Here is a 24693-nt window from a genome sequence, read left to right on the forward strand (position 1 = left end):
AAATAAGCTGAGTGCCATTTACTCTGATCTTTATTCACATGTTAAAAAATAAATCAACAGATTTATATTTTTTTGAAATACATGAAACAGATATACACACATTAAGGACTTAATATTTTAATTGATTAGACAAAAACTCTCTTGCAAATTTATTCATCTGGATCACTGTGAAATTTACAAGGCTATTCATCAGATGACATTCCTGGCATGGTTCACCACTGGACAGGGCTGTTTGAACTCCACTTCATCTGTTTGGCTATAAACAAACTCAAATCAAGCTATACTGTGTTGATATACAACACATAAATCAGTCATTCATTTGTTTGCTTGTTTGTAAATAGAAATTAATATACATTTATTTGTTAAGTCATACTTATTTTATGTTTTGTAAAAAAAAAAAAAGCTTTTCAACTATTTTTTTTTCTCCTACATTTTGCATTTCTAGTACATGTTGCGTCACAGTAAATCTGCTGTTCAGGCGCTTCATGAGTTAGAGGTACTGACCACTGATTACGTGGGAGAGGAGACCTTACTGACTGATACGGATTTGGGACCACACTCATCATCCAGCCTGATGACTGTTCGCACCATTGTCAGAGGCCGGCTCCACTTACGAACAGGCAACATAGGCAAGTGCCGAGAGGTTTCTTCTGATCTGAGTTGTTACTTTGTTTATTGTGTGTTGATGCGATGATTGTTGACATATCAACAAAAAATCCGTACGTCCATTAAACAGATCATCTTTATCAAGTAGAGAGTTGCGAGGAGCTGACACTGGCCCAGTGTCAGCTTACTGGGCCCATAAAGGATGAGAAAATTAATATTTAAAGGAAAATATCATCATGTATTTAAGGTTACCATAAACATAAAAATGTGAATAATTGATAAATTCCTATATTTTCTGGAAAACTTATCTTGTAACAATGCATTCTGGTCATACAGATGTTAAACACAATATGTGCTTAATAAAAGGTAAAAAACCCCAAACAATTAGATTCTTATTTTGAGACCCAGATGATAATCTACATGCAGTGTTGTTTTCACTTAAAAATTTAGTTCCAACTGATTAAAATTAAATGTTTATATTTCAACATTTAAAAAAAAAAAAGTTAGATCATACGGTATTTAGTATATCAATAGTACAGTCACACTTCATTTGCTTTCTGTCAGCTCTTTAGAATACTTTATTTACTTTTCTTCTGTTGCTTGTGTTTACATATACTGTATCTTATTAGACTGAATTTCCAATAAAGTTGTCATTTACATTTTCTCCTGTTTCGGCTGTCAGAAGCCAAAGAAAAGTCTGACAGTGTGACTGAAAAAAAGGCCTATTAAGACCACATTTTTAATTGCTGTCACTTTCAAAGCACTGCAGGTGTGACACTACTGTAACGATACACTGTTTTTTTTCATAAGTGTGGCATCATCTGACAAAACCCCTACTAACATATTTTAAAGACAAGATCTGCTTTTTTATTTTGGCTGCATTTCCATGTAAACTAATTGGTGAGAAAGAAAATTAGAGGCAGCCAGAAGGGGTTTTGTGAAAGAGGCTTAGACAAATCAACCAAATAACATTTAAACCTGTAATTATTTGTGTTCCTTGTTTGCTCTGACCACATGAGTTATAGCTGTTTATGAATAAATGGAAATTGTTTTTGTTACTGTGTTCCTTCATGCAATGCAAAACAAAGTAAACAATGGTCTGTGGTTAGTGCTATTGAATGAATTCATCTGATCACTAAAATAGTTGCCTCGTTTTGTATTGCTCCAAACATAGATATGGTTTTAAAGAATAATGCTCTCTCTGCCTCCCATGGGACAGAAAAGAGGGTTGAGAGTAAATGCATGGGATAAAGTACAAATAACTGGGTGTCAGAAAAACATAATGGTATATGCTATTACAGCCAGGCAAACAAAGGAAACAAGTAGATGTGTTCATTTTGGATTTAAAGGGAAAATTTGCTTTCGGTATAAGAAAAGAAATGTCCTATATTTTGTACTGATTCTGAATGTTTAATGTTTAGGTCATATGGGCCGTGTGAAACCATAGATTTTGACATATTGTTGCCAGTTTACTGTTAATGATGTGTAGGGTTTTGGAAATGACAGTGAATCCTCAGGATGGAAAAGACAGCGAGCCAAAGCAGAAAAAGAGAACACCTCAGTGTGATAGTTCCACTTCGTCTGGCAACTAAGCACCTTGCTTCGTCTTTGCGCTCTTCCAGTTTGGACCTGGCGTGCCCCTGTGGCGCTATGGCAGCTGACGATAGGTTCCTTGCCATTAATCAACTGTTGAAATGATATTCCCTCTCATAAACAACGCATCCTTCTCCAGGCCAAAGAAACTCAAGTGCCATTGTTGGCTTCTAAATATGCCAGCACTTTCTCATTGTGCTTATCACTCAAAGCAGGTTGAGGGGGTTATTGGGTGGGAATGAAGGGGGAGGGTTGTGTCTGGCATGTAAATTCACATCAAGGCTTAGATATCCATCAGGCGCCCTGGCCGACAGTCAGAATCAATTTTGTGAGGGAGCGCTCGCGAGCACTTTTATTTGTTTCTGCTTCCATCTGTCGCTGCCTTTCTCACATACCAGCTTCTGTCTTTACTCTTCATCAGTGTCTTTCTGTTTTCTACCAATCATTCAGCGACTTCTTACCTTTTTTCACACATTTTTTCCCTCCACCTTCTATCTGGCTGTTTGTTTTGTTATTTCACCTTTATATATATCCACTGTGTTTCTCTCATTTTCCTCAGTGTCTGTCATCAAGCCATAATGAATCAGCGCTCCGTTTTTGGTGGGTGGTAAAGCTGAGATTTGATGGGAATGACACCAACAGACGCACACAGCCATGCATGCTTATCAAATCATTCTTACATGTGAAGAACACATGCATTCATAGATATACACAGACATAAAGATGGAAAGGTGTAATAGAGTGTGTGCAGGTTTCATGATGAGGCAGAATGTCAAAAACTAGAAGCAGGCAGGTGGAGTATGTCATTGATATGCAAGAACCCTTCAACTATTTTTTTGAAGTTCTCCAGAAACATGTGGCTTCCTTCTGAATTTAAGGATTCTTCAAACTTTAAATCCCCTCTGCATGCCCTCAAAAAGTCACACTGGCTGACCTAAGAGGGAAGCTATATTGCTTTGTTGATGCTGTGCAGACACGGCTCCAGGATTTCAGCTGGAGTGGTGAGGAAAGGTGGTTTTTAAATGGTTTATGATGGAAAGTGCAAAAAAGGAGGAGGTGTACTTTTTGTAGTAGATTAAGATGTATTAATGTGGAACAGTGTTGAACAGCCTAATGTATGCCATAAATTCTTGAGCATCGCTTAGGGCCTTTAAAGTTGCAATGTGCGAAAATTGTGGCAGTGGAAGGATCAGAGTTTCCTCTGTTTAAAAAGCCCTGACGTACTGAGGCCAGTTTAACGGGAGGAATTTTTCCAACAGTCCACCCTGCAGGATAATTTTAGTTTACTGCAGGAGACCAGACCTTCTAGTCCTCTGCCCCACCTTTTTGCTTGTGGCTGAAGGAGAGGTGATAAATGGTGTGCATGGAAACAAGTATAGAAATAATGCTGTAAGGTCAAACAGTTGAGTAAAGCAGCACACATGGATCAAAATAGAAAGGTGTGAAAACCATTTTCTTTTAGTAATTTTACCAAAATTATGAGCCATTTTAATCCCATTTGATAAAAAGAGCATATATACCAAGTCAATAGTTAAGCACTTAATATCTCAGTGTCTTAGTTCATTCTATTTAAATATGCTGGTGTCATTTTGAAAATTCCTTTATTGGTTGGTAGATTTCAAGCCTCAAAGAGCAAAACATATTATTACATATCATGTAAAAAATTGACATGAAAGTTCCCATTTTTAAAATAAAAAGTTCTCAAACAACAATGGTAAAGATGTGATGTGCACTTAAATTTACCACAATTGGAGTAAAGAGAAACTCAAGAGCAGAGTGATGGGAAATAAATAGCTCTTCTGTTTTACTGATAAAAATATTGCTGTCAGACTTTTTATCAAATTATTATGTGAGCCATAATGGCTTTGATTTAATTTTTTTTTTTTTACCATACTCATTAATTTATATAATAAAGTTAATTTCTTTATATGCAAATATTATTCTTAGGTCTCACAGTCCTAATACTAATTTGATTTTATGGTTTTCAGCTGTACATGCTGTGAACAATTTTTATACTTTACACCTTTAGGAGTTTATTAAAATTAAGTTAGGTTGCACAAAAAATGAGTGTCAAAATTTTATGTCCAAACGAGATAGACTGAAACAGCAAATGACATCTTATTAAATTATCACGAGGTAGGACTCGTGAGTAATTAATTAAATGGAAATGATATAGGCTGTCAGACCTCTTCAGTTATCCTACAAAGCAGCTTTTATTAATAGAATTGTAAAGGACAAAAGACAGTAACTTAGTTAAATAATAGAGAGTTGTAAAATCCAGACTGGAGCTCTGGAGGTTTGGCTTTGTTAAAGCATCTAACGCCTTTAGGAAAACAAAGACAATGCTCCCACATAGACAATTGTATGAACAGATAAAGCGTGTTTAAACTATGACAGCTGCGTGCCCGTCTCATAAAACTGACTGATGATTTCACGGGACAGCTATTTGCGGATTTACTGATTTTTATCTGCTAAAATCACAATAAACCAAGAAGAAAATAAAGAATGAGACAAGTGAAAAGACACTAGAAATGAAAATATTTTAACAGCACATTTTCTGTATAGTCAAATCAGGACTATTGCTATATGTAAACAGCTTGGCCTTAAAGATAAAGCATGGTTAATATTGAATAATCTTTTTAATCCTTGATTTCATTATGATTTAAAGCCCACAGCTATTTGCAAGATACTGTGGACTTAGTAATGGCTTTTTAACAGTGATTAATGTATATTGTCTTTCCTAAACAGACAAGTAGAACCATAAACAATAGATGACAAATGACTCACAAGTGAAGGATGACACATTTGTGGCCACAGAATATCATTAGAAAGCACCACAGAGGTATACACAACAAAGAAACTATTAGTCTTTTGGTGTTTTCGGTTCCACCATTTAAAAATCTTTGCCCCATTTAGAAAAGATGTTTTATGTTGATGAAATGTTTTTCCTGCCACTTTATCCCAATGTATTTTGTTGCAGTGGGACTTGAGAGAAGTGATATTGGTCCTTGTTTTTGTCAAATCCCTCTAGACAAACGAAATGACTCTTTGTTAGAATCTACTGACCTACATTGAAGACAGTGTTTGTGGCTCTTCCTGCTGATTCTCTGTGATTTTAGTGCCAAATCTAACAAGTTGGCAACGTTCTGTCATTATGTCAGATGTGGTCAGTGTTTCATAATCACAACAAGGATTGCCATGAAATTGACTCAGCTTTTTTATTTTTTCAAGCCACTGAGCACATATTACTGTATTGCTCGGCTGTTCTGTTCAGCTGTAATCAGCCAGCTCAAGCAGTTGTTTGATTTTAAGTGTGTGGTCAACTCATCTAATTCTCAACTGCGAAAAGTTGCTCTTAGTTTATTGTTTGATCTCTCTTTTTTGAAAAAGTCAGTCAGTAGTCTGCTGTGAGTCTTTCAGGTCTTAGTCACTAAAAACAGTTCCCACATTTTCTGGAAAAAGTTGACGATAGACAACAATACAACCTCAGCTGATCCAAACTGGCTCTGCTTATAAAAGTCTTTTATGGGTTTATCAGATTGCAAGACTATAACACATTGTTTAAAGGAATTAGATCGATTGTTCTTATCAAAATGATCAGAAAGCACATCTTTAATGCTCAAAATAGTTTGTTATTGTTGACAAAGCTTTTAAATTATTTTCATTAAAAATGCTCAACTTTTGGATCTACTCTACTTTTCCCATATACTGAGTTAAGTTCACTAAAAGAAATTTACAGCAGTGCTAAGAATTTAAGAAAGTATGAGCTTTTAATGTCAATTTTGTAATAATGTTATCTTTGCACACAATAAAAATCTCACTCATATGTGACAGGCAGGGAAAGCCTATTGACATAAAAAAAATTGCTGACTATGTTTTTTTCCCCTAAAGACCGACTTTCTTTTCTTTTCACAAACGCATACAAACAGAAAGCAAGTATCTGCTTTACCAGAGTGGAAGAGAAGGCTGATTAGAACCTTCTCCAGACCTGACAGTCCTTCTCATCTGCAGCAGACTGATAAGCCCTGAAGAAACTGGCTATAGGGCAGTAGGGAGCATAGAATTTAGCCGAAAGCTGTCACAAAAAGGAGAAAATATCGGTGAAATTTACCTAACGATTAGTTTAGCTATAGGTGCACACACAGTATCTTTCAGTCATTAAAAGCTCCTGCTGCTGACACAATTATGCCTGACTAGATCAACCTTGCCTTTAGCCTTGAGGTGAGGCCAAATCTGCTTATTCTGAAGGTCACTGGCCTGGAACGGGGAGGCAGAAGAAATCAAATACTGCAGACTACTTTGAAACCCCCTCTGTGCTTGCTCTCGTTTGTTCTCTCAGGCCAGTAAATCAGTAGTTTGTTGTGGCTTTAACCTCGAGAACTGCCATCGGAGCAAAGGGGGCAGACAGGTGGGGTAGCACAGAGTGGGGTTATTGTCATGCAACAGCGAGAGGCAGTCAATAAATTTGATAGAGTTCAACCTCCTGGCACTTTGTTCGCCATTACTCTTCATGCAGACAATGCAGAGCTTCAGATAATGTGGAGGAGTTTCTGTCTGCAGTAGAAGCCTGGGATATTAGCTTGAATTTCAGTGCTGAGAGTGATTGGCCAAGTCAGCGTGATTCAGTAGTTAGGAATCGATAATATGACCAAGATCAGGACGTCCATGCCAGCCTCAGTGCGCACTAAAGTAAGCATTATTTGATGAGTTCATTGATGGCTCAAGTAATACCCAATTAATTAGGATCATAATTGGGTTCTTTGTCATTAGATTTGTTTTATTATCAGCATTTAACACTGGGTGATTATTTTATGTCCATGATGGTTTAAAGTGTAGTTCCATTCATTATCAAAGCAATTTTTTGCAAAAAAAAAAGCCAAAGTGGGGCGTTTAGAAAAAGATCTTTGGCTTTATTACCAAGGGGATATGCTTACTTAACACCAGAAGGAATATGTTCTCAGTAATATTTGGAAACTATAATTCAGGCAAATACATGCAGCCGAGTGGTGTGGCCAGGGCAGGGTGATGGATGATGAGGAGAATGCGTTGGGATGGCAGACACCTCTCCCATTAATCTGCAGAACAGTGCTGTCTGTCGCTGTTTGCATAGCAACACCGACTCCCCATTACTCATTTAGCTGCTGCCCATTATCTGTTTGTTGATGAAGGAGTTTGCCTTTAAAAGACTTGAAGGGTGCTTTTGGCTCCTCTTCTGAAACTCATATAGGCTAACTGATGTGTCAGTTTTGGGCAGCAAAGGCTCTTAATTGCTGCTCTCACTATATTTTATATAAAAGCATCCTTGACGAGGTGTTACACAGCCTCTTAGGAAATAAAACTTCTTATGCACCTCATTTGGGCACGTTGTGATATAAAGTCTAGGAATTGCTAGCCGTAATATGAGCATTTTGTAAAAGTGCACCAAAATAAAACAGATTTCAGCAGTAGGTTTTGCTTTCTCCTTCTGTCAACTGTTGCAAATTATACCTAACACATTCTAAATAGTGCTCTTAGCTGTAAAATTACATAGAAATCTTTTGACCTGTGGTATTTACAAATGAAAACGATGCTATATGAAATAGTCATCTAGTCCTTTGCAATTATCTGTAACATTTTTGCTATTGGGAGTTTTGTTTAGTTTTTGAAGGAGTTAACGAGCCTTTTTGAAATCTTGTGTTTTTAAGATGGAATAATGTAAGAAGAAATTCATATGAATTAGCCGCTTTTATACTATGAACACTCCTTAAAGTCTTCTTCTACTGACCTTTAGGAATAGAAAAAAATAGGATTCTGACCAGTGAGAACGTAAAGGGAAGAAACATGTAGTTAAATGCCAAGGTGTATGAAATTTCAAATGTTCCCTCTAAAATAACAATTTACACATATAGAAAGTAGGGCTAATATCATTCAGACAAGTAAAATGGACTGTTGAAAAGTCACAAACATTATTGTATGCAGGTTCAGGTGATATTTAACAGCATTCAACAATCTTATTGCATCTCTGACACCCAGATCTCAGCCAAACCAAACAGAGACCAAGACCACCCATCAATCAGTATGACTCATCACGCTGCCAGCTTCTTGTGTCCAGACTTGTCTGGCAGTTTCAGGGCACAAGTAATCACTCTCATCTTGTGTTGGGTATTCATTTTGCTTCTTCTAAGCACCATTTGAGCCAAAACCTCCCTGTTTTTTAAATATACATTAACTGGATTTGACCTTAGACATTTTTTTTTGCCTCATGCCAGAAAAATTAAAAATAAAAATCTTAAAATAGCGTTGGAGTAGCAAAAATAAGAATTGTGTTGATAATTATGCTTCTGGCGCTGTTTTAGAAAAGACAGATGTGTCTCATTGAAATTGAGATGTTGTACTTTAGCGCAGCTTGTTTGTGTGAAATCTGGAACCTTGTAATAGTTTTGAGGTAAACCACCTAATCAGGAGTAAAATCTGGACAAGGAGCCACTGCAGGTCCCCTCAAGCTATGCAGATGTGATTGGATTTGTATGTTTGTTTTTTTTTCCAAAACAGATGGATTTTTTTGTGTTAATAAAAACAGTAGTTTTAGAATTTAGAGAATCATGGAAAAATATATATTGACTTTGAAAGCAGCTTATTTTTATAAAGAATTAACACTGATAAACTACTTAGGTTCTTAAGAATTATTACCTAAAAAATGAAGTGTTAGAAATAGGCCATTATTAGCATAAATCAGTTTTTTTCTTGTTTCATTTTTTACTGCTTTATTAAGTTTTAGGCATAGTTTCTGACAGTATTTACTAGAGTGCTCTACCTTTTTCAGGTGTTTTCTGTTTTTTTTTCCCCACAGATTATAACTTTAAAAAAGGTCCACAGGCTCTCAGCAGGGTTAAGCTCAGCAAAAGATGGTGGCTAAACTCTTTTTTGTTGTCTCTTTTTCCTCCCAGAGCAAGATATCTACAGTGTTTTGTGAAGCATACACATTTATTTATTATATTATACAATATTAATATTATTACATTATTTACATTATTATTTATGTAAAATTATGTGTACTTTTATTTTTCTCCCACAGGATGTCCAGTTGACCCTAACAGGAAGAGAGCTGCAGATGACATTTCACCTCATTCTCACATCATCACACCTCGTGAAGTTACCAGCAGCTTCAGAGGAGGAAGCCTGTCTCCCAGAAACACCTTCCAGCCCAATGGTCAGCACTTCAATCAACCTTTTTCTGACTTCTGTCTGCATGTATGTTCTAATCTATTAACCCCGTGTTACACTTTTATTAAGTGAGTCGACTCAGCTGTCAGTATTTGTGCGCAGTCTGTGCAATAAAGGATTTAGAATTAGAGCCTTTCATTTGAGTGTTGACCGTGCTGCTGCTTTGATCAGCTCAACCAGATACATTTCACCTTCTTTCTGCTGGCTGCACCACCGAGCCACTCAATTTTCAAGCTAATTGAGCTTGCAGAGGCATCTCTTGTGGTTAGCCACAGTCCTGTTTGTGTTTTTTGACCGTGTGTGTGTGCAAGCATTAGTCCTATAAGGCGCACAAACACACACACACCGGGGAAACCAATTTTTTCCTCAATTAAGCAAGCCATCATCAGTCAACTGGTGCGTTATTGCTAAACTCGCCTCAAAATTTGACTGTGACTGAGACACACGCGCACACTCTCACACACAATTAGAGGTATCACATAACAAACATATAGTTGCTTAGTCTAATACAAAATACATCTGAGATGTATAGAACTATAAACTAGGTCATAGAAATGATCTTGTTTTAAAAAAATATTTTTACTTTCACACTGTTTACCATTCCACTGATAAGTACATTGGCACGGCAAACACTGTGTGTATAAAATATGTTTACTAATTATTTATGGACAGTTTCACCTCACAAGTACTTTACACGCTGGTACAATCAGTTATTCACAGCTCCTGTTACTGTGCAAACACAGTCTGCTCGCCGTTTGTTCTGTTTCTTACATATCTCACCCTCTTCCTCAGGACCATGACCTCCCCACTTCTTGTCTCTTTCACACTCTTTACTCTGTCCTCTCTCTCTCACTGCTTCACCTTCCCGTGCCATTTCAACTTCCAGTGTGCCTAATTGCTTTCACTGGAGTCCATTCACAACAGTGAGACACAGGGAACAGAAAAGCTTCTCTGGGTGGTGTGTTTGTTTTGTGTGTTCATGTTGTGTCTGCGCACACTGTCACACTCCTGGCCCACTTCTGCCTGCCTGTGGCTGTGAAGGATGTGGTGTAGCCAGACACTATCAGGTTAGCTCAGTGGCAGTAAACCCGATACCTCCTTGATAATGAGACTTGGGGGAAAAATGTCTAGGGACAAAGAGTCATACCAGGAGTGGAAAACAGAAAGGACAGCAGATATCAAAGAGATTAACAGAGTTTACATTCAGGTATAAAATTTGGAAAAAAACTCCAGTGAGTAAGTGATCACAGTGTAGTACGTTCTAAAATCTAATCAGGATATTTTAAGCCAATTATAATAGTGTTTTTGTCATCCAGTTATGTTGTTAAATTAGTTTCTAATAAAAAGTATGGATCTTTCTTCCACATGTTGAATATTCCTTGGGCAAGGCACTGAACCATAGGTTGCCTTGGATCTATTTATTGGTGTGTGACTCATTCTATCCAAGAGAAGTGTATAGACAAGGAGTGAATGGGACATGTAGTGGGAATTTGATTGAATAGGGCAAACCAGTTTGAATAATTCTAATGAGAAATAAAGTCAGTATTTGTTATCCCACTTTTACTCTTCGAGAGCCTGAACTGTCTTGACCAAACCTTTTTTGTGATTTTGTTTTTAGTAGTTAGAAAAAGTATTCCATGCTTCTTAAGAGCTTTGCAAATAAGAAAAAGTTTTTACTACCAACACTAGCATTTGTGTAGTGACTGAGATCAAATTAGTCTATTATGTTTGTGTGTCACTGAAAGAAAAAAAAAGTTTGTGTAAAGCAACATGCTGAGTAAATAATATAGCAAGTGAATCATTTACAGTTGTTACAGTCTTGAATCACTGAAAGGGAGTTATGTTACTGGGAGTTTCACATCAGGAAGCTGCAGGGCACTGTGCGAGGTAGTCAGATACTGCACAGATTTGTGTGGAAACATAATCCAAACTTAAAATAATGCAGCACACACATAACTGTCATGACTGATAACAGATTATTAAGAATAATGCACATTTAAATAAGAACAAAAATAAGGCCTCACTTTATTCCTCAACTTGTTTGCTTTGTTTTGTTTTCTTTTAATTCTTGTTATAAATTAGCAATTCTAAAGCCTTCCATTCTGTTCATTACAACCTTTCCAGGTAATTAGCATTCCAAACCATCTCATTAGAACATATCCAGCTTGTTTTTGCTATGTTCCAATATCTGAAATGTTTTCTTCAGTTTCACTCAAAAAGTAAAAGAGCTCATGAAAACTAAAGAAATCTCAATGAAACCATCAAACCACTCAAGTTCATCACATTAATTTAGTCCATTGCAGATAGGCCAAAAAGAAGAAACACACACACACAGATTTAGCAGACAGACATTGTGCATGTGGCGTCAATAAATCTGCTCCATATAAACCACAAGCAAATGCAGAAACTTTTAAATTTATGCAAGTTTCACAGAACAAAACAGAACTGGGTTAATGCACAAGAGAGAACCATAGAAAATTGATGAGTACTTGAGGAATTAGGGAGGATCTAATGTCTGGTGTACAGCAAACACATTCCTGAAGATCTTAAATAAAAGGCCACTTTACACCTTCTCTCTGCTGACCTCTTATTTTCTCCGTAATCCCCATCTCTCTCTTTCTTCATTTACTGATTTACTTTAATTCTTTTTCTCTCTCTTTGCTGCTCATTTCTGTTTTTGATTTATAGTCACTTTCAGTGACTCCTGGTTAATTCCCCCATTGTTGCAATACAGATTTAATCACATGGCTACAATATGAGGAAGACATTTTAGATAATAAAAGTAAAATTTAATTTGGTAGCAATACATAATACTACCCAGTTTGTACCTGGTACATATTTGTACTTACCTGACACATACAAGGCTGTATTATGTATTGCTACCTTCCAGTTTTGTTCTAAGTGTTGTTCCGAGTATATTATTGGTCACGTTTATCAGGACTTTAAAAAAACTGGATAACTTTACTGATTCTGTGACAAGAATGAGAACTAGATGTATTAATTAGGTATTTTGTGTATAAATGTAATAGCTGACTATAATGGTAAAAAGTAATCTGTAAGAACTGACGTTTTTTTTTTTTAAAGCAGTACGACTTTGGCTCAGCTGTTTGTTTGACTGAACTGATTTCTGTGAACAATCTGTTGTTTTTCCTTTTTGTACTGGAACAATACTTAAAATTGTGAATCCCTCTTTCTCTCACTTGGACATTTGGAAGGTTTTACAACATATGGTCCAAATGGCAAACAGATTAGATTCCATTTTGCTCAGTGAATAAGTTCATCCCTGTAGCCTGCTTCTGCTTCACAGCCAGGAACGCTGCACAAGCGCACAGGCTGGAGAAAGATGAGGATCGCACGTTGTTGTACAGCAGGATCAGAGCTGATGCCAGTATGCCAGAAGAGCGAAACCTAAACAACACCAACATCGAGCGCCGGAAGCTGGACTGCATGGCTGCTGTGCATCAACGAGAGGCCAAGGAAAATTCTAAAGCAGCTGAATTTATAGTGAGCTCAGAATTTAATTTGTTAAACCATTAAGTTTGTTTATGTTTAAATTGTAGCAGCTTGTGAGTTTTCTTCAGTGAAGTCTCAGATAGACTTCAGGACCAAAGTAATAATTTACTTTCTTGATCCTAAACATTGTGTGTTCAAATCCTCTAGAGAAAACCCACCACCATTAAAATTCTCAAGGTAATGTGCCCTTCAACCATCTGCACTGCATAAAAAAGATATTAATTGTTCTTCCACGTAGAAGAGCCATGCTCTGTCACCTTTGGGTCACATGTTAATTGTCATTTTGGCAGAAGTACATGTGTGTCTTAGACATTTTACACCATACATTTCTTCTGAGAGCCAGTGTTTTACTAGTTTCACAGCTCTGTAACAGCCAATTCTAAAGTGGGATAGAACTGTTCACAGAGAAACAAGACTGTTAGTTTATCTCTAAAAATCAATTTGGCTCTTTTTTTTTCTTCCTTTCGATTGATAGCCACAACTTTAGCTGGACCAGGTTCATGCTCCGCAGTTGTACGAGAACTAGACTTGTGAAAAGCATCAGTAATATATTTTTTCTACATTTAACTTTCTGGCTTAATCTTTACTTCATATTTCAGGTGTTTCAGTAAATCCCAGGCAACATATTGTTCTTTAAATCTCTTCTAATATTACAAGGATTTTTGTCCAACAGATAATATTAGAAAACATTTAGAATTTAAACTTAGTTGTGTTAGATTACTGTACATGAACATTTATTTGTGATATGCCTTTATTGTGTATCAGTATCATAAAAACACTTGTTTTTTATGATTTGAAAATTGGCTTGATTTTTGATTTTTTAAACTGTCACAAACTCTGACAGTTTTAAAAATCAATTCTGGATAAGCCCAAGAACACCTGTTGTCAGTGTTGCCAAGTTTATTTAAACTTTGGATCCATTAAATTTAGCTGAACAAACTGTTGGAGTAAAAGGTTTTGAAAAGGTCATTTTCTTGATCACAGCACTTGACTTGAAATGAAAAATCTGTAGCAAAAACTCTGCCTACTTGCAAAACAATCATTCCAACTACACCGTTTTCCATCTAAAGTGTGCAATCAGAGGAGAGGCAGCCATGTGTTAATGTATGCCTTGAAATAGTCACTAAAAGGTCATGGAGAAAATTATGATTTACTGCAAACTGAGTTTTACTGTCTCCAGTTTGGTTATTGTTTCCATCAGTTATGATGACATTTTACTCTCCAAACTCATTAACTGAACACGCTGAAAGTGAGTGCTGAAATTTAAGTTATGATCTGCTGCTGCACAAGAAAACTGTGCTGCTGATCTAAACCAAACAGAAAGTCGTTCAAAAACTATGACAGTGCTTTACATGCTGTTTTTATTTTGTTTTTTAATTATGTAAAGCACCTTGAAATGCCTTGCTGCTGAAATGTGCTATACAAATAAAATTTGATTGATTGATTGATTGAGAACGTCTTATTCATTTATCAGCTTTTGCTATTGTCTGTTGGGGTTAGGGTCACACAAAGGAAGTTCATTTGACCAGAGAACATCAAGCCAAATCCAGCGAGGCATGCAACAAGGCAGAGAGAATCGCCAACATGCTGAGCCAGGCCATCACCACGCAGCACCTCCTCTATGCCAGCCTGGGCTCTGCTGAATACATGGAGTTTGTCCTTAAAAATCCTTTTAATGTACATCAGTCAGTCACTATTCATAGTGATGATCCAGAGCTCAGGTAAGATTCTACAAACACAGTCAAAAGTTATCTAGTGTCTGCCTTAAACTCTTTCTGAGTGTTTAACTATGATTATTATTACTTTTAACAAAGATAGGACTAATATAAAACCCTGTTTCTAAATGAGTTGTTACAACTTCCAGATATTTGAAAAATACGATAATGGAAACCATTTAACCCCATATTTCTAGAAGTAAGAATGAGAAGCATCCTGTCCCAGAATGATACTGAAAACTTGTCCATGCTGGTGTCTTGTAGGTTGGACTACTGTTATGTCATTCTAGTTTGATGTCAAATTGCTTCCATGAAAACCTTACAACTGGTTCAAATACTGCATTCAAAGTATTGACTAGTTCTGCAAGGAAAAATCCCATTTTGCCAGCGTTGTTAAATATCTAATTATTTTATATTACCAGTTTTGATGTCTGTGCTTCTAGAGTAAAAGTTTAGTTGTTGCTCCCAGGATTTCCGACTTTAGACGTTTTTTTTTATAACTTTAATATATAAAAAACAACCTGAAGTGTGACTGGATGGAGAGATTTAAACTAGGTCAGCCAATATTACAACCTGACTTTTTTCGCTATGGATAAAATGTGAAAGGCCTTTCAAAAATAAGCAAGGTTACCCATATCACTGTTGATGAACAGCTATCGTGACGCTTTTACTGTTTCACCTAAAAACAGTGTCTTTTTATGGTGTAGCAAAATGGTATAGCATGATTATTTGATGTTTTTCAGTGAGAAATTTATTGTTTAACTGTTTACTGTTTGCCAAAACAGATTATTACACTGTGGTAAACATTTTCCCTATTTACATTTCTGAGCAAGTTGATGTGACAATGTTTTTATTCCTTCAAGAAAACCATGGCTATTAGCCGTAGTGACATGTTCAACCAAGGTTTTATTTGAATTGCTGCACTTTTTTTATTTGTTCCTCAGAGTTCTTCACATTTATAATGTTTTGTTCAAACGAGGTAGAACCTTCATGTGAGTTATATCTTTTAAACCAAATAGATATAGCAAATTTATTGGTTGGCCTCCAATCTAACACAGTAGGTGTGAGCATGTGTTTCTGTGCTGTATGTGTTTTCCCTAATCAGACCGTAACAGTCTATGCTCCACCGTGAAGCTGTGTTCACACGTTTTGAATGTGTTTCCAATTGTGATGTTAAAGCTCAGGAGCCTATTTTCACAGTTTTAGAAAATAAGGTTGCATCCTTACACTTGACTTGCTCATAAATTGAGAACATGGCTTTTTTAAAGTGACCGCTGAACAATTCACCTTTTTCCTAAAAATTTCACCATCAGTTAAGGGATTGAGTTTTGCCTTTAACACTTGGCGAGGACAAAGCGTTCTGTTATCAGAGCATCAAAATTCATTATAATGGTCCTTGTCACTTCATAACAGTGTGTAAAAATCCTTTTCTGGTGTTGTTGATAAGATGTGATGATGCAGATGTGATGATTCACAGCATTTTAGCTGAATACACATATACTATTTGTATCCTAGCAACATTGACAATTTTTTTTTTTTACACAAGAACTGTGATAATGTGAAAACCACATGTGTAATTAATATCAATATCAATGCTCTGTGTAAGAAAGGCAATAAAACAAGATGGCATGTGCAAGAAGCCACATTAGTTTTTTCTACTGTGGCAAAATGCTCTCTGGATAAAAACTGTAATCAGCTTTATAACTATACATTTTCACAGTAATATTTTTGTGACAGGCATCTTATCAGACTAAATTGATACTAGAATCAAAACTCTTAGGTCATGCTGTGAGGTTACACATTATTGCTCTGAAAGCCATATATGTATGTAGTGACTTACTTTTGAAGTTTGTCCTAAATGTTTTTGAGTCATTCTTTAATAATTTACTCTTCCTTCCTTGTGCATTTAAATATTTTCATATGTTGTAACTGTCAATTTATATTTGACTGCAGGATGGGTAAGAAAAGTTAAACACCTCAAACACCTGGAAGAGTCAGAATTCACACCATCACTTGATCACACAAAACAGTTTCTCAGGATCTCTAAAACTCCAAGTTTATGCAAAGAAAGTGTGCCACTTTGTCTAAACAATATGCTCTGTCCTTTGACTTTGTGACTAAATTCCATTTACAATTATGCTCTTTTTGTGCACATTGATTCTTTTTTTTATGCCTTGGGGCTATATTTGTCAGGGGACTATGAACTGTGGGCAATTCCCTCAGGCGTTATCTGCTGAAATGCAGACAGACGTAAAGTGTGCATCCAGAGCTCAAAATGCCCGCAAGGGAGCCGCGGTGCAGTTTAGGATTTGACAGTGGGCCCCTCACAAAGTCACAAAGTTGGCAGGTCTATGCCTCAAATTCTATGAGGGTGGAGTTTGACATTTACAATGAAATCTCCGGTCATTTCAATCAAATTTGTTTTTTTGTTTAACAGGGTTCATCAAGAAATTAATCATATCCAAGTATTTTTTGTATTTTAAAAATATATCTTTGTGGCCTCTATGGAATAGATATGAAATGTTTCAAATTGATCAATTAAAAGGTTGTTAATGTTTATACATTTCATGTGCCATCAGTCAGGTTGTAAGTCACAGTATGTTTCATATTTATGCGTGAATTGTGAAGATGTTCCTTCAGGTATAAATGTGAAATGCACACACACACATAAAATGCATTAAAATATAAATTGAAATTATATGCAGATTAAGGTTGTAGGAGTCAAATTCACATCTTAGTCTTTGTTTTGACAATGCATGCATGTTTGTACTAATGTAAAGTGTAGTGAATGTATTTTACCTCAAACTTTTCTGAAGGGACAATTCTCCATCAGGAACACAAACAGACGTCCTTGAGAGAGATGCAAATATAACTCTAGTTATATGCTAAATCTCCTTTTTATTCCACACATAGCAGCCATTATGGTGGAAATTTGCTGGATGACCCTTTCTTGGTATCCACGCAGTGCCTGTGTTTCTTTCATTTAGCATCACTGTTAATCCCCCTTCTCTGAATCTTTTGTTTTGGATTCTGCTCATGCTCGAGCTTTGGATTAACATACATCAAGTTGATCAACAAAGGCTGCAGTGCGCCATGGATGAATCATTATGGCATTAGGCCGACCACTGGGTCCTCTCTAATTGATAGTCATCAATTCTTGTATCTGTCCTCTCACTAGTGTAGCATCCTCTTTATTTATTTATTTCTTGAAGAGGCAATGTGACATTTTACACCAAACCGTCTGCCACCTTTACAGAGTGCCTGAAATATGTAAAGGGGAAACATCTGTATTTATTGGAAACTTCTGTATTTTTTGGATGAGCTTTTGTTACAGCATGTGGGGTACTGGAGTCAGTGCTGCTGTTTAGACCTGAGACTAGCCTGTGTTCTGGGTGATCTGATCACAAGTGTATTTACAGATGATAACACACTCAGATCTGATTGTTCTGGCCCCATACTCAGACGTGGTCTGGGATGCATTTATCTACAGTAGTGCACTGATGGAGCATCTCCTCTTGAAATACATAAATAGCTTTTGTTTCACCTCAGGAAATTCTGTTTAAATCTGTTCATGGAGTGCATTTCTTTTGATATTTGGGGGCTTTACCACAATATTTATTTTTAATCAAAGAGATGAACTCAAGCCAGAGTCACACCCAGGTCTCCTGCAGCATATCCCCTGCTACCATCTGTTGTATTACTGTGTGTAGAATTTATCGCTCATTAATAAGTATTTCCTCCCCATCAACTAGAGCCGCTTCCAGTTTTGAAAAAAATACCCAAAGACACTGCAATAATATACAAAAACATATAAATATAGTGTTTATTGTACCACTATATATTTTTACACAGTAGACTTTGTGATTAAAATGCTAGGTAGATGAAATCCATTGCCTTTCTGTGCAGAGCTTGGATGTTCTCTCAGTGTCTGCAAGGATTTTCTTTGGGTACTCTGTCTTCCTCTCGCTGTCTTAGAACACGCCTGTTAGGTTAATTGTTGAATCTAAATTGACCGTATGAGTGTGTGAGACTTTGTGGTTGTGTCTTGTGTGACCCTGTATTGGCTCTGTGATGGACTGACAACTTGTCAAGCTTGTACTCTGCCTCTTGCTCAGTGACATCTGGGATAGTCTGAATTTATTAGCAGAGATCAGTCTTTGAGGTGAATGAATGTTTTTTTTTACAGCAGCCTCAGAGGGGCACTAAACCTGTCCATGTTACGTGTCCTGCACTACGTGAACCGCAGCCTGTTGTTGCCTGTTGAAGTTCCTCTGTTGTTGATTCCTCATCAATATTTCATCCAATGTTTGACAAGAAGGTTTCTTGAGAACACAAAAAAAAGCCTTGGGTCAGGTTTTTGTTCTACAGAAGCAAACAAGAAAGAAGACTGACCTTAACCAGAATTCCAGCACGAGTCTTTGAAGACAGAGTACTTAGTGAAAGGCTAAGCTAGCTATAGCTTTGATGTCGGCAGTTGTTTCAAGCCCAGAGACTCCTCTTGATGTAGAGGACACCTTTGCTACCTGCTGCCATCCATTTTGTAATGATACGTTTTACACTTGTCCTGACGGAGCCTAGCGTGAGGAAAGACTAATGGCTAACAGACTGTAGGTCTCCTCTGAGCCACGCTAAAGCTTTCTCTCATGATTCTTCTCTCTTTGTGCTGTTTTCAGCACTGCAATATTTTATTTTTTTTGTCTTGCTTTTCCTTTAGTCATTTTTATCTTGTATCTTGACAACCAGAAGTGACCAATGGTCCTTCTCATATCCACTCCTGCTCCAATTTCTTTTATTTATATATATATATATATATATATATATATATATATATATATATATATATATATATATAATGAATCAACACACTGTTCTTAAAACATGAAATAGACAAAACATTTCTTTTTGTCTGAGCTAAAGACAAGAAGTTTAATTTGCAAACTGCATAGTGGAAATATTCAAATAAATTTCATGGAAGTCACTGTAAAATATTTCCCAAATGTTTAGGAGGGAAAACAAAGAATTGTATGAGTGGTATAGCTGTTTGGCTGTGGAATTGAGTTAATTTCTATTGTTTTCCATTCAGTAAATTATAATCGAAGTTCCATTGGTCAACACAAAACAAAAACCTAACATTTTATTGATAGAAGAAAAAGATTCAAATGATTTATTAGCTGATCATTTGTACCTGCTAGGTGATGTTTCTCTATGTAATTACATGATCGTTTGTTTTCTTTTTTAATTCTTCTTATTTCATTTTGTTCTCTGTGAAGAAAAACAAACTCAATCATTATGCAGTTCACAATTTTATTATTCAAAATGATTGAGTATCTCATCCCTCCCCGTCGCTCTGTTTTTGCTGATTTATCCCCAAATGGCAGAAACAGCAATCATCTGTTTTATTCTGAGTTCTATTTCGTCATGTAATAAAAGTTGCACTATATATCAGCTTGGTTCTTTCTGATCACGTAACGACTCAAGTTTTGATCCAGAATGGATTTTCTACAAATATGTAAAACGGAGCTTTGATCACATTCATGTCCTTTAATCTTTTCATCCAGTGTCATCACTGACACCGAGGAGTGGCGTTACTTCAAAGCACTAACCAAAACTCCTACTCCAGTGGAGGAGAACTTGTTTCGTATGAAGGAAGGTGCCGCGGGTCCCCAGGTTTACCTTCGACCCAAAGAAACCATCCACATTCCTCTGAAATACCAGAGCTTCATATGCAACCACACCTTGGCGATCCAGGTAAAGAACAGACTGAAGGAAGACTTTGAAAGATCGTTTAGGAGACAGTATTTATCAAATTCTTCTGTAAAAACCATGTGGTAGGATTTGCAATTGGCAAAAGGGATTTAGTGTATATGTTAATCTACTTCTGTGCCTGAAATGTAGAAATTATTACATGTGTTTTACAGTGGAAAACAGTCATTATAACATCCCATCACCATTTAAGAAACTGTTATTTCATACACTGATTAAAGTTCAAGAAAACCTTATAAAATGTAGTGTCCTTGATTTTACCAAATGTGTATTTGGTTATGAAAAATCCTTGAAATTAATGTGTTGAGTGGGGATAAAGTTTATTTGTTTGAATGTCAGTACACTTTAGGGTTTATTAACCTCAGCTAATCTATTTCAAGGCAACTGTAGCTTTTTGCTTTATTTCTTGTCACAAGTGCAATTCAAAACAGATGTCAATTTTATAGGGTTTTGTTTACTCTTCCGTGGTCTGCTGGGGGATTTACACTCTTTGGTTATATTCTGCTTTTTGTTATTATTTACAGTTTTGTTGCAGGGCATGCAGATGTAATATTTTCTTTGCATTTATTTGCTCTTTTGTGGTTGATCATAGGTTTTGATAACAGTTCTGTTTCTTATCAAATCGTCACAGGGACCAAGCTTTCTGCCTAAAGGAAAAGGTTCTCACATGGCCAAAAAGAATCTGTCCAATATTATTATTGCCAAGACCATCAAGGTACAGACTGTGTTACTATGCCTTGTGCAATTTTAGTTTAGATATTGAACCATATTTATCTTCATCTGCAGATTTGCCTCCTCATATTAGATGTTTTCTGCTGTTGTAATATCTTTTCTGTGCTGTAGCCCTTTTCAAAATTACAGCTTGAGTTATGTAAAGTTTGTGTACTCATATGTTGCATGAGGGATTAATGGTTTTGGGAGAGCAAAAGAAGATAGACATCTACACTCAGACTACTGTATGGATTTTTTGATTTGGAGCTTAAATCAGGTTAACCTTCTGCTCCATCCTGAAGCCTAACATCTTGTGTACACACAGTCTGCAGACAGTTCCCTGAGGAACGGCTGTGCACTGTCTCCACCTTTCTCGACTCTCACATTGACACATAAAACACCTCAAACTATCAACAAACTTACAAAAAAGGACTAGACACTTGAGTAAAATTATATGGTCTTTTTTTAAAATCAGACCAAACATTACTGAATAAGTGTTTGAGAAGCAAGAAATATTTCTGGTGAATTCATACAAATTAAAATCTGGGATTTCGTTCTGCAGACTGGAACTGAGATCTGCTATAAACACGATACCAGTTACCTCTCGTTAACCTGCATTACTTCATAATTTATTTTGGTGTTCATCTACAGTTCCCCGAAGCTTTCACATTGCACAGAGTGATGTAATATTTGCCAGACTGCCAAATATTTGTGTCTCCCTACACTTTGTGTGTATTGTGTGCCAGAGTCAGCACTCCTGCTCTGAGCAAAACTCCTGTCAACAGGTCAAAAAGGTCAGGCCTGGATCAAATCTGTATCACGCTACAACTGACAAGTCCCAACAGCAGAGCTGTCAGTTTGCCAGCTTTGGCATGGCTGTCAGTCAGCATGCATCACCAGAGTCAGATATGAGCCACTCCTTCAGGTCAACGTGGGGCCGCAAATCTGACACATCAATGGTTTAGACAGATGCTCCGTGTTCAATGAGCAAAATGCCTGATCTCAACTTCCATGAATGGATTTGGTTATCTGTCAGGCAATACTAAGGTCTTTTTTGCTAGGATACTTTTATTACTATTTATAATTTTATCACTGATCAAAGTTGTTGCCATTGTGTAGGCAGTTAGGTAAAAGATACGCTGATCTCCAAAAACAGCTTCAAGCTTGAGGTTAGCATTTTATTTTAAGTTATTTTTTGTTTGTCTTGTACAATTTAGTGCACCTTGTCAGATTTTAGTTCTCATATAAGCTTTGCAAAGCTCTTAGACCTTAGTCAGCTTGGTAGGGCTGGCTTTCTCATCAGCGATGCAACTTTCAAAAGCTGTCTAAAATCCCCTCAAACCTTGTCCCAAAATTGACATCCAAGGACTTCTCTAAGCAGCTGCATAACACTCGAAAAATTCACACAATTTATGCCTTGAAGGAGAGAGGGCTATCAGAAGATGGCCTTCGGAAATTATCTCCTTCATTTGTCATTTATTTAGGAATTAGATGGAAAAGAGATCAGGTTGAAAACTGCTTAAAAGTTGGATCTAAACATTTGCTTCATTTCAAAAGATTTAGCCAACTTTGGTGAGGTTCTGTACTCTTCTGTGCAAGTTTGATCTTTGAGGGTTTATCAGTAGTAGAAAAACACCACCTTAACACTTTGTCTGGGTCTGGCTATGTTCAAAGTTATTTAATTTATTTACTGGTTTAGATTTACAGGGGGAAAGTACTTTACACTCCTAGTTTAGAATAAATCTAACCTCCTGATCTTTAGCACCACCCTAATTCAACTTCACATCATGTCTAATTGACTGCACTGAACAGAAAGTGTCAGACTTGTGCACGGTTATCAAACCACCAGAAACATTTCTTGATATTGCAGAGTGTAATGACAGTTTAACACATTTGCAATTCTAAAATCCGCTTTACATAACAACCAATCAGGTTTTTTCATTTTCTACTTTCAACTTTAGTACATATTTGACACAGGTGAACCACAGAACCATTAGTTTTAAATAAATGTAGCCTATAATAATGTAGCCTCCACCAAGGAGGTTATTGTTTTGGTAGTGTTGGTTTGTTTGTTTGTCTGTCTGTTAATAAGACTGCTTAAAATGTAATGAACAGCTTTTGATGGCATTTTCAGGAAATGTTAGGGTTGTCTCAAAAACAGCTGATGAAATTTTGGTGGTGATCTGAATCACAATCCAGATTGGACTGTTTTTAATGACACTATGGACTTGGCAGAGGCTTGCGTTCTCTGAGTGCTTCTAATTTTAGCTATTTTCTATGCATTTAAGATGCATTTCTTATTAAATTTCCATTGCTCTCTGCGGTGCTTCAGAACCAGTGAATTCAGTGCTTTTATGGAAAAAAATCTAGTTTCAGTACAAATAACGTCTAACATTACGCAGAGGAATGGCTTGTTGCTTATACCTCTGACTTTTCACCTTTCTTTCCCAGGTAACATTCAGGGCAGGAGATGGCAAGCCAATGGCCATCTGCCAAGTGAATGTGGAGCCAACACCCCAAGTTGTGGACCAGACTTTCAGACTTTACCACCCAGAACTTAGTTTCCTGAAGAAGGCAATCCGCCTGCCACCATGGCATGACTCCACAGGTCAGAATGCCCCAAATATTTCCAGTTCCACTTTGTACACTCCTAACCAAGTCTAGATTGGCTGGTTGTATATATGTGAGATTTTGTTTCTATTGCAAAAAGGTTATTGCCAACATAGAAATACATGGAATCAAACAAAAAGTAAAAGAGGTATATTGTTTTATTTTTACTTTGTGTGTGTAACCTCAGTCTATATCATGAAGGAAATATATATTTCACAAGAAGTAACCTGTGATGAATATTGACAAAATAACACATCTAACAAAAGTTTTTATTTTATGTATTAACATTTTTTGTGGGTTAACCAACAGAAGATCCAAATTCCAGGATTCCTATTTCTGTTCGCTGCAGTGACCCTAATATCATCTGCCAGACAAGAATGCTGGTAAGATCAAGCATTATTTTCTTGCACATTTCAAGTCTCATTCCAAATATTATCAGGGGATTAATTATTAACGTGGAAACAGGTTAAGTGGAAAGCACTTTATTGTTTTGTAGCTCCCCAAGAATGACTCATAACGTGGTTTCTGCTCTGACAAGCACCATTCATGATACAAATGTGTTATTACATTTTGGGTTGCTTTGCCCCATCATTGCATTAGCTTTCTCTCATTTACTGTGTTTTTGCGTAGGTGCCAGGAGAGCCTCAGGATGTGTACTTGAAAGTGCCTGGGAGTCCCAGTCCACACATAAAAACGTTCTTTGTGATGGTCTTCACGTATGTATCATACTGCTTAGTGTGCTTACACTTAGTGTGCCCACACTGTGGCCACAAGCAAAGCTGAGCCTGAAGAAGCATTTAGTTTGTAGGTGTTCACATGCAAATGCATCATTTTGCACAAAATAGGAGCTACAACTTGTGGTCAATACTTTGAGGACATTTATTTGTATCCTGTAAGTGTGGCTCAGATTGTAGAGCAGGCTTGTGGTTTGTGGTTCAGTCCTCAGCATCTGTTTTCCATGTGCAGAAGTGTCCTTAAA

The 24693-nt window shown here is 36.7% G+C and overlaps 1 protein-coding gene across 1 annotated transcript in view; it reads left to right on the forward strand.

Annotated features, from left to right (window-relative positions):
- The window catches only part of nphp4 (nephronophthisis 4), a 142447-nt gene that overhangs the window by 110568 nt on the left and 7186 nt on the right, over positions 1-24693 (forward strand). Inside the window, exons 17-25 of the mRNA XM_017411367.3 lie at positions 446-629; positions 9254-9388; positions 12710-12906; positions 14416-14636; positions 20189-20378; positions 21025-21108; positions 23556-23712; positions 24024-24097; positions 24345-24430. Of these exons, the coding sequence (XP_017266856.1) occupies positions 446-629; positions 9254-9388; positions 12710-12906; positions 14416-14636; positions 20189-20378; positions 21025-21108; positions 23556-23712; positions 24024-24097; positions 24345-24430 (1328 nt within the window). The remainder of the gene's footprint in view (positions 1-445; positions 630-9253; positions 9389-12709; positions 12907-14415; positions 14637-20188; positions 20379-21024; positions 21109-23555; positions 23713-24023; positions 24098-24344; positions 24431-24693) is intronic.

Source organism: Kryptolebias marmoratus, linkage group LG8, assembly GCF_001649575.2.
Source record: "Kryptolebias marmoratus isolate JLee-2015 linkage group LG8, ASM164957v2, whole genome shotgun sequence".
Taxonomy (NCBI): domain Eukaryota; kingdom Metazoa; phylum Chordata; class Actinopteri; order Cyprinodontiformes; family Rivulidae; genus Kryptolebias; species Kryptolebias marmoratus.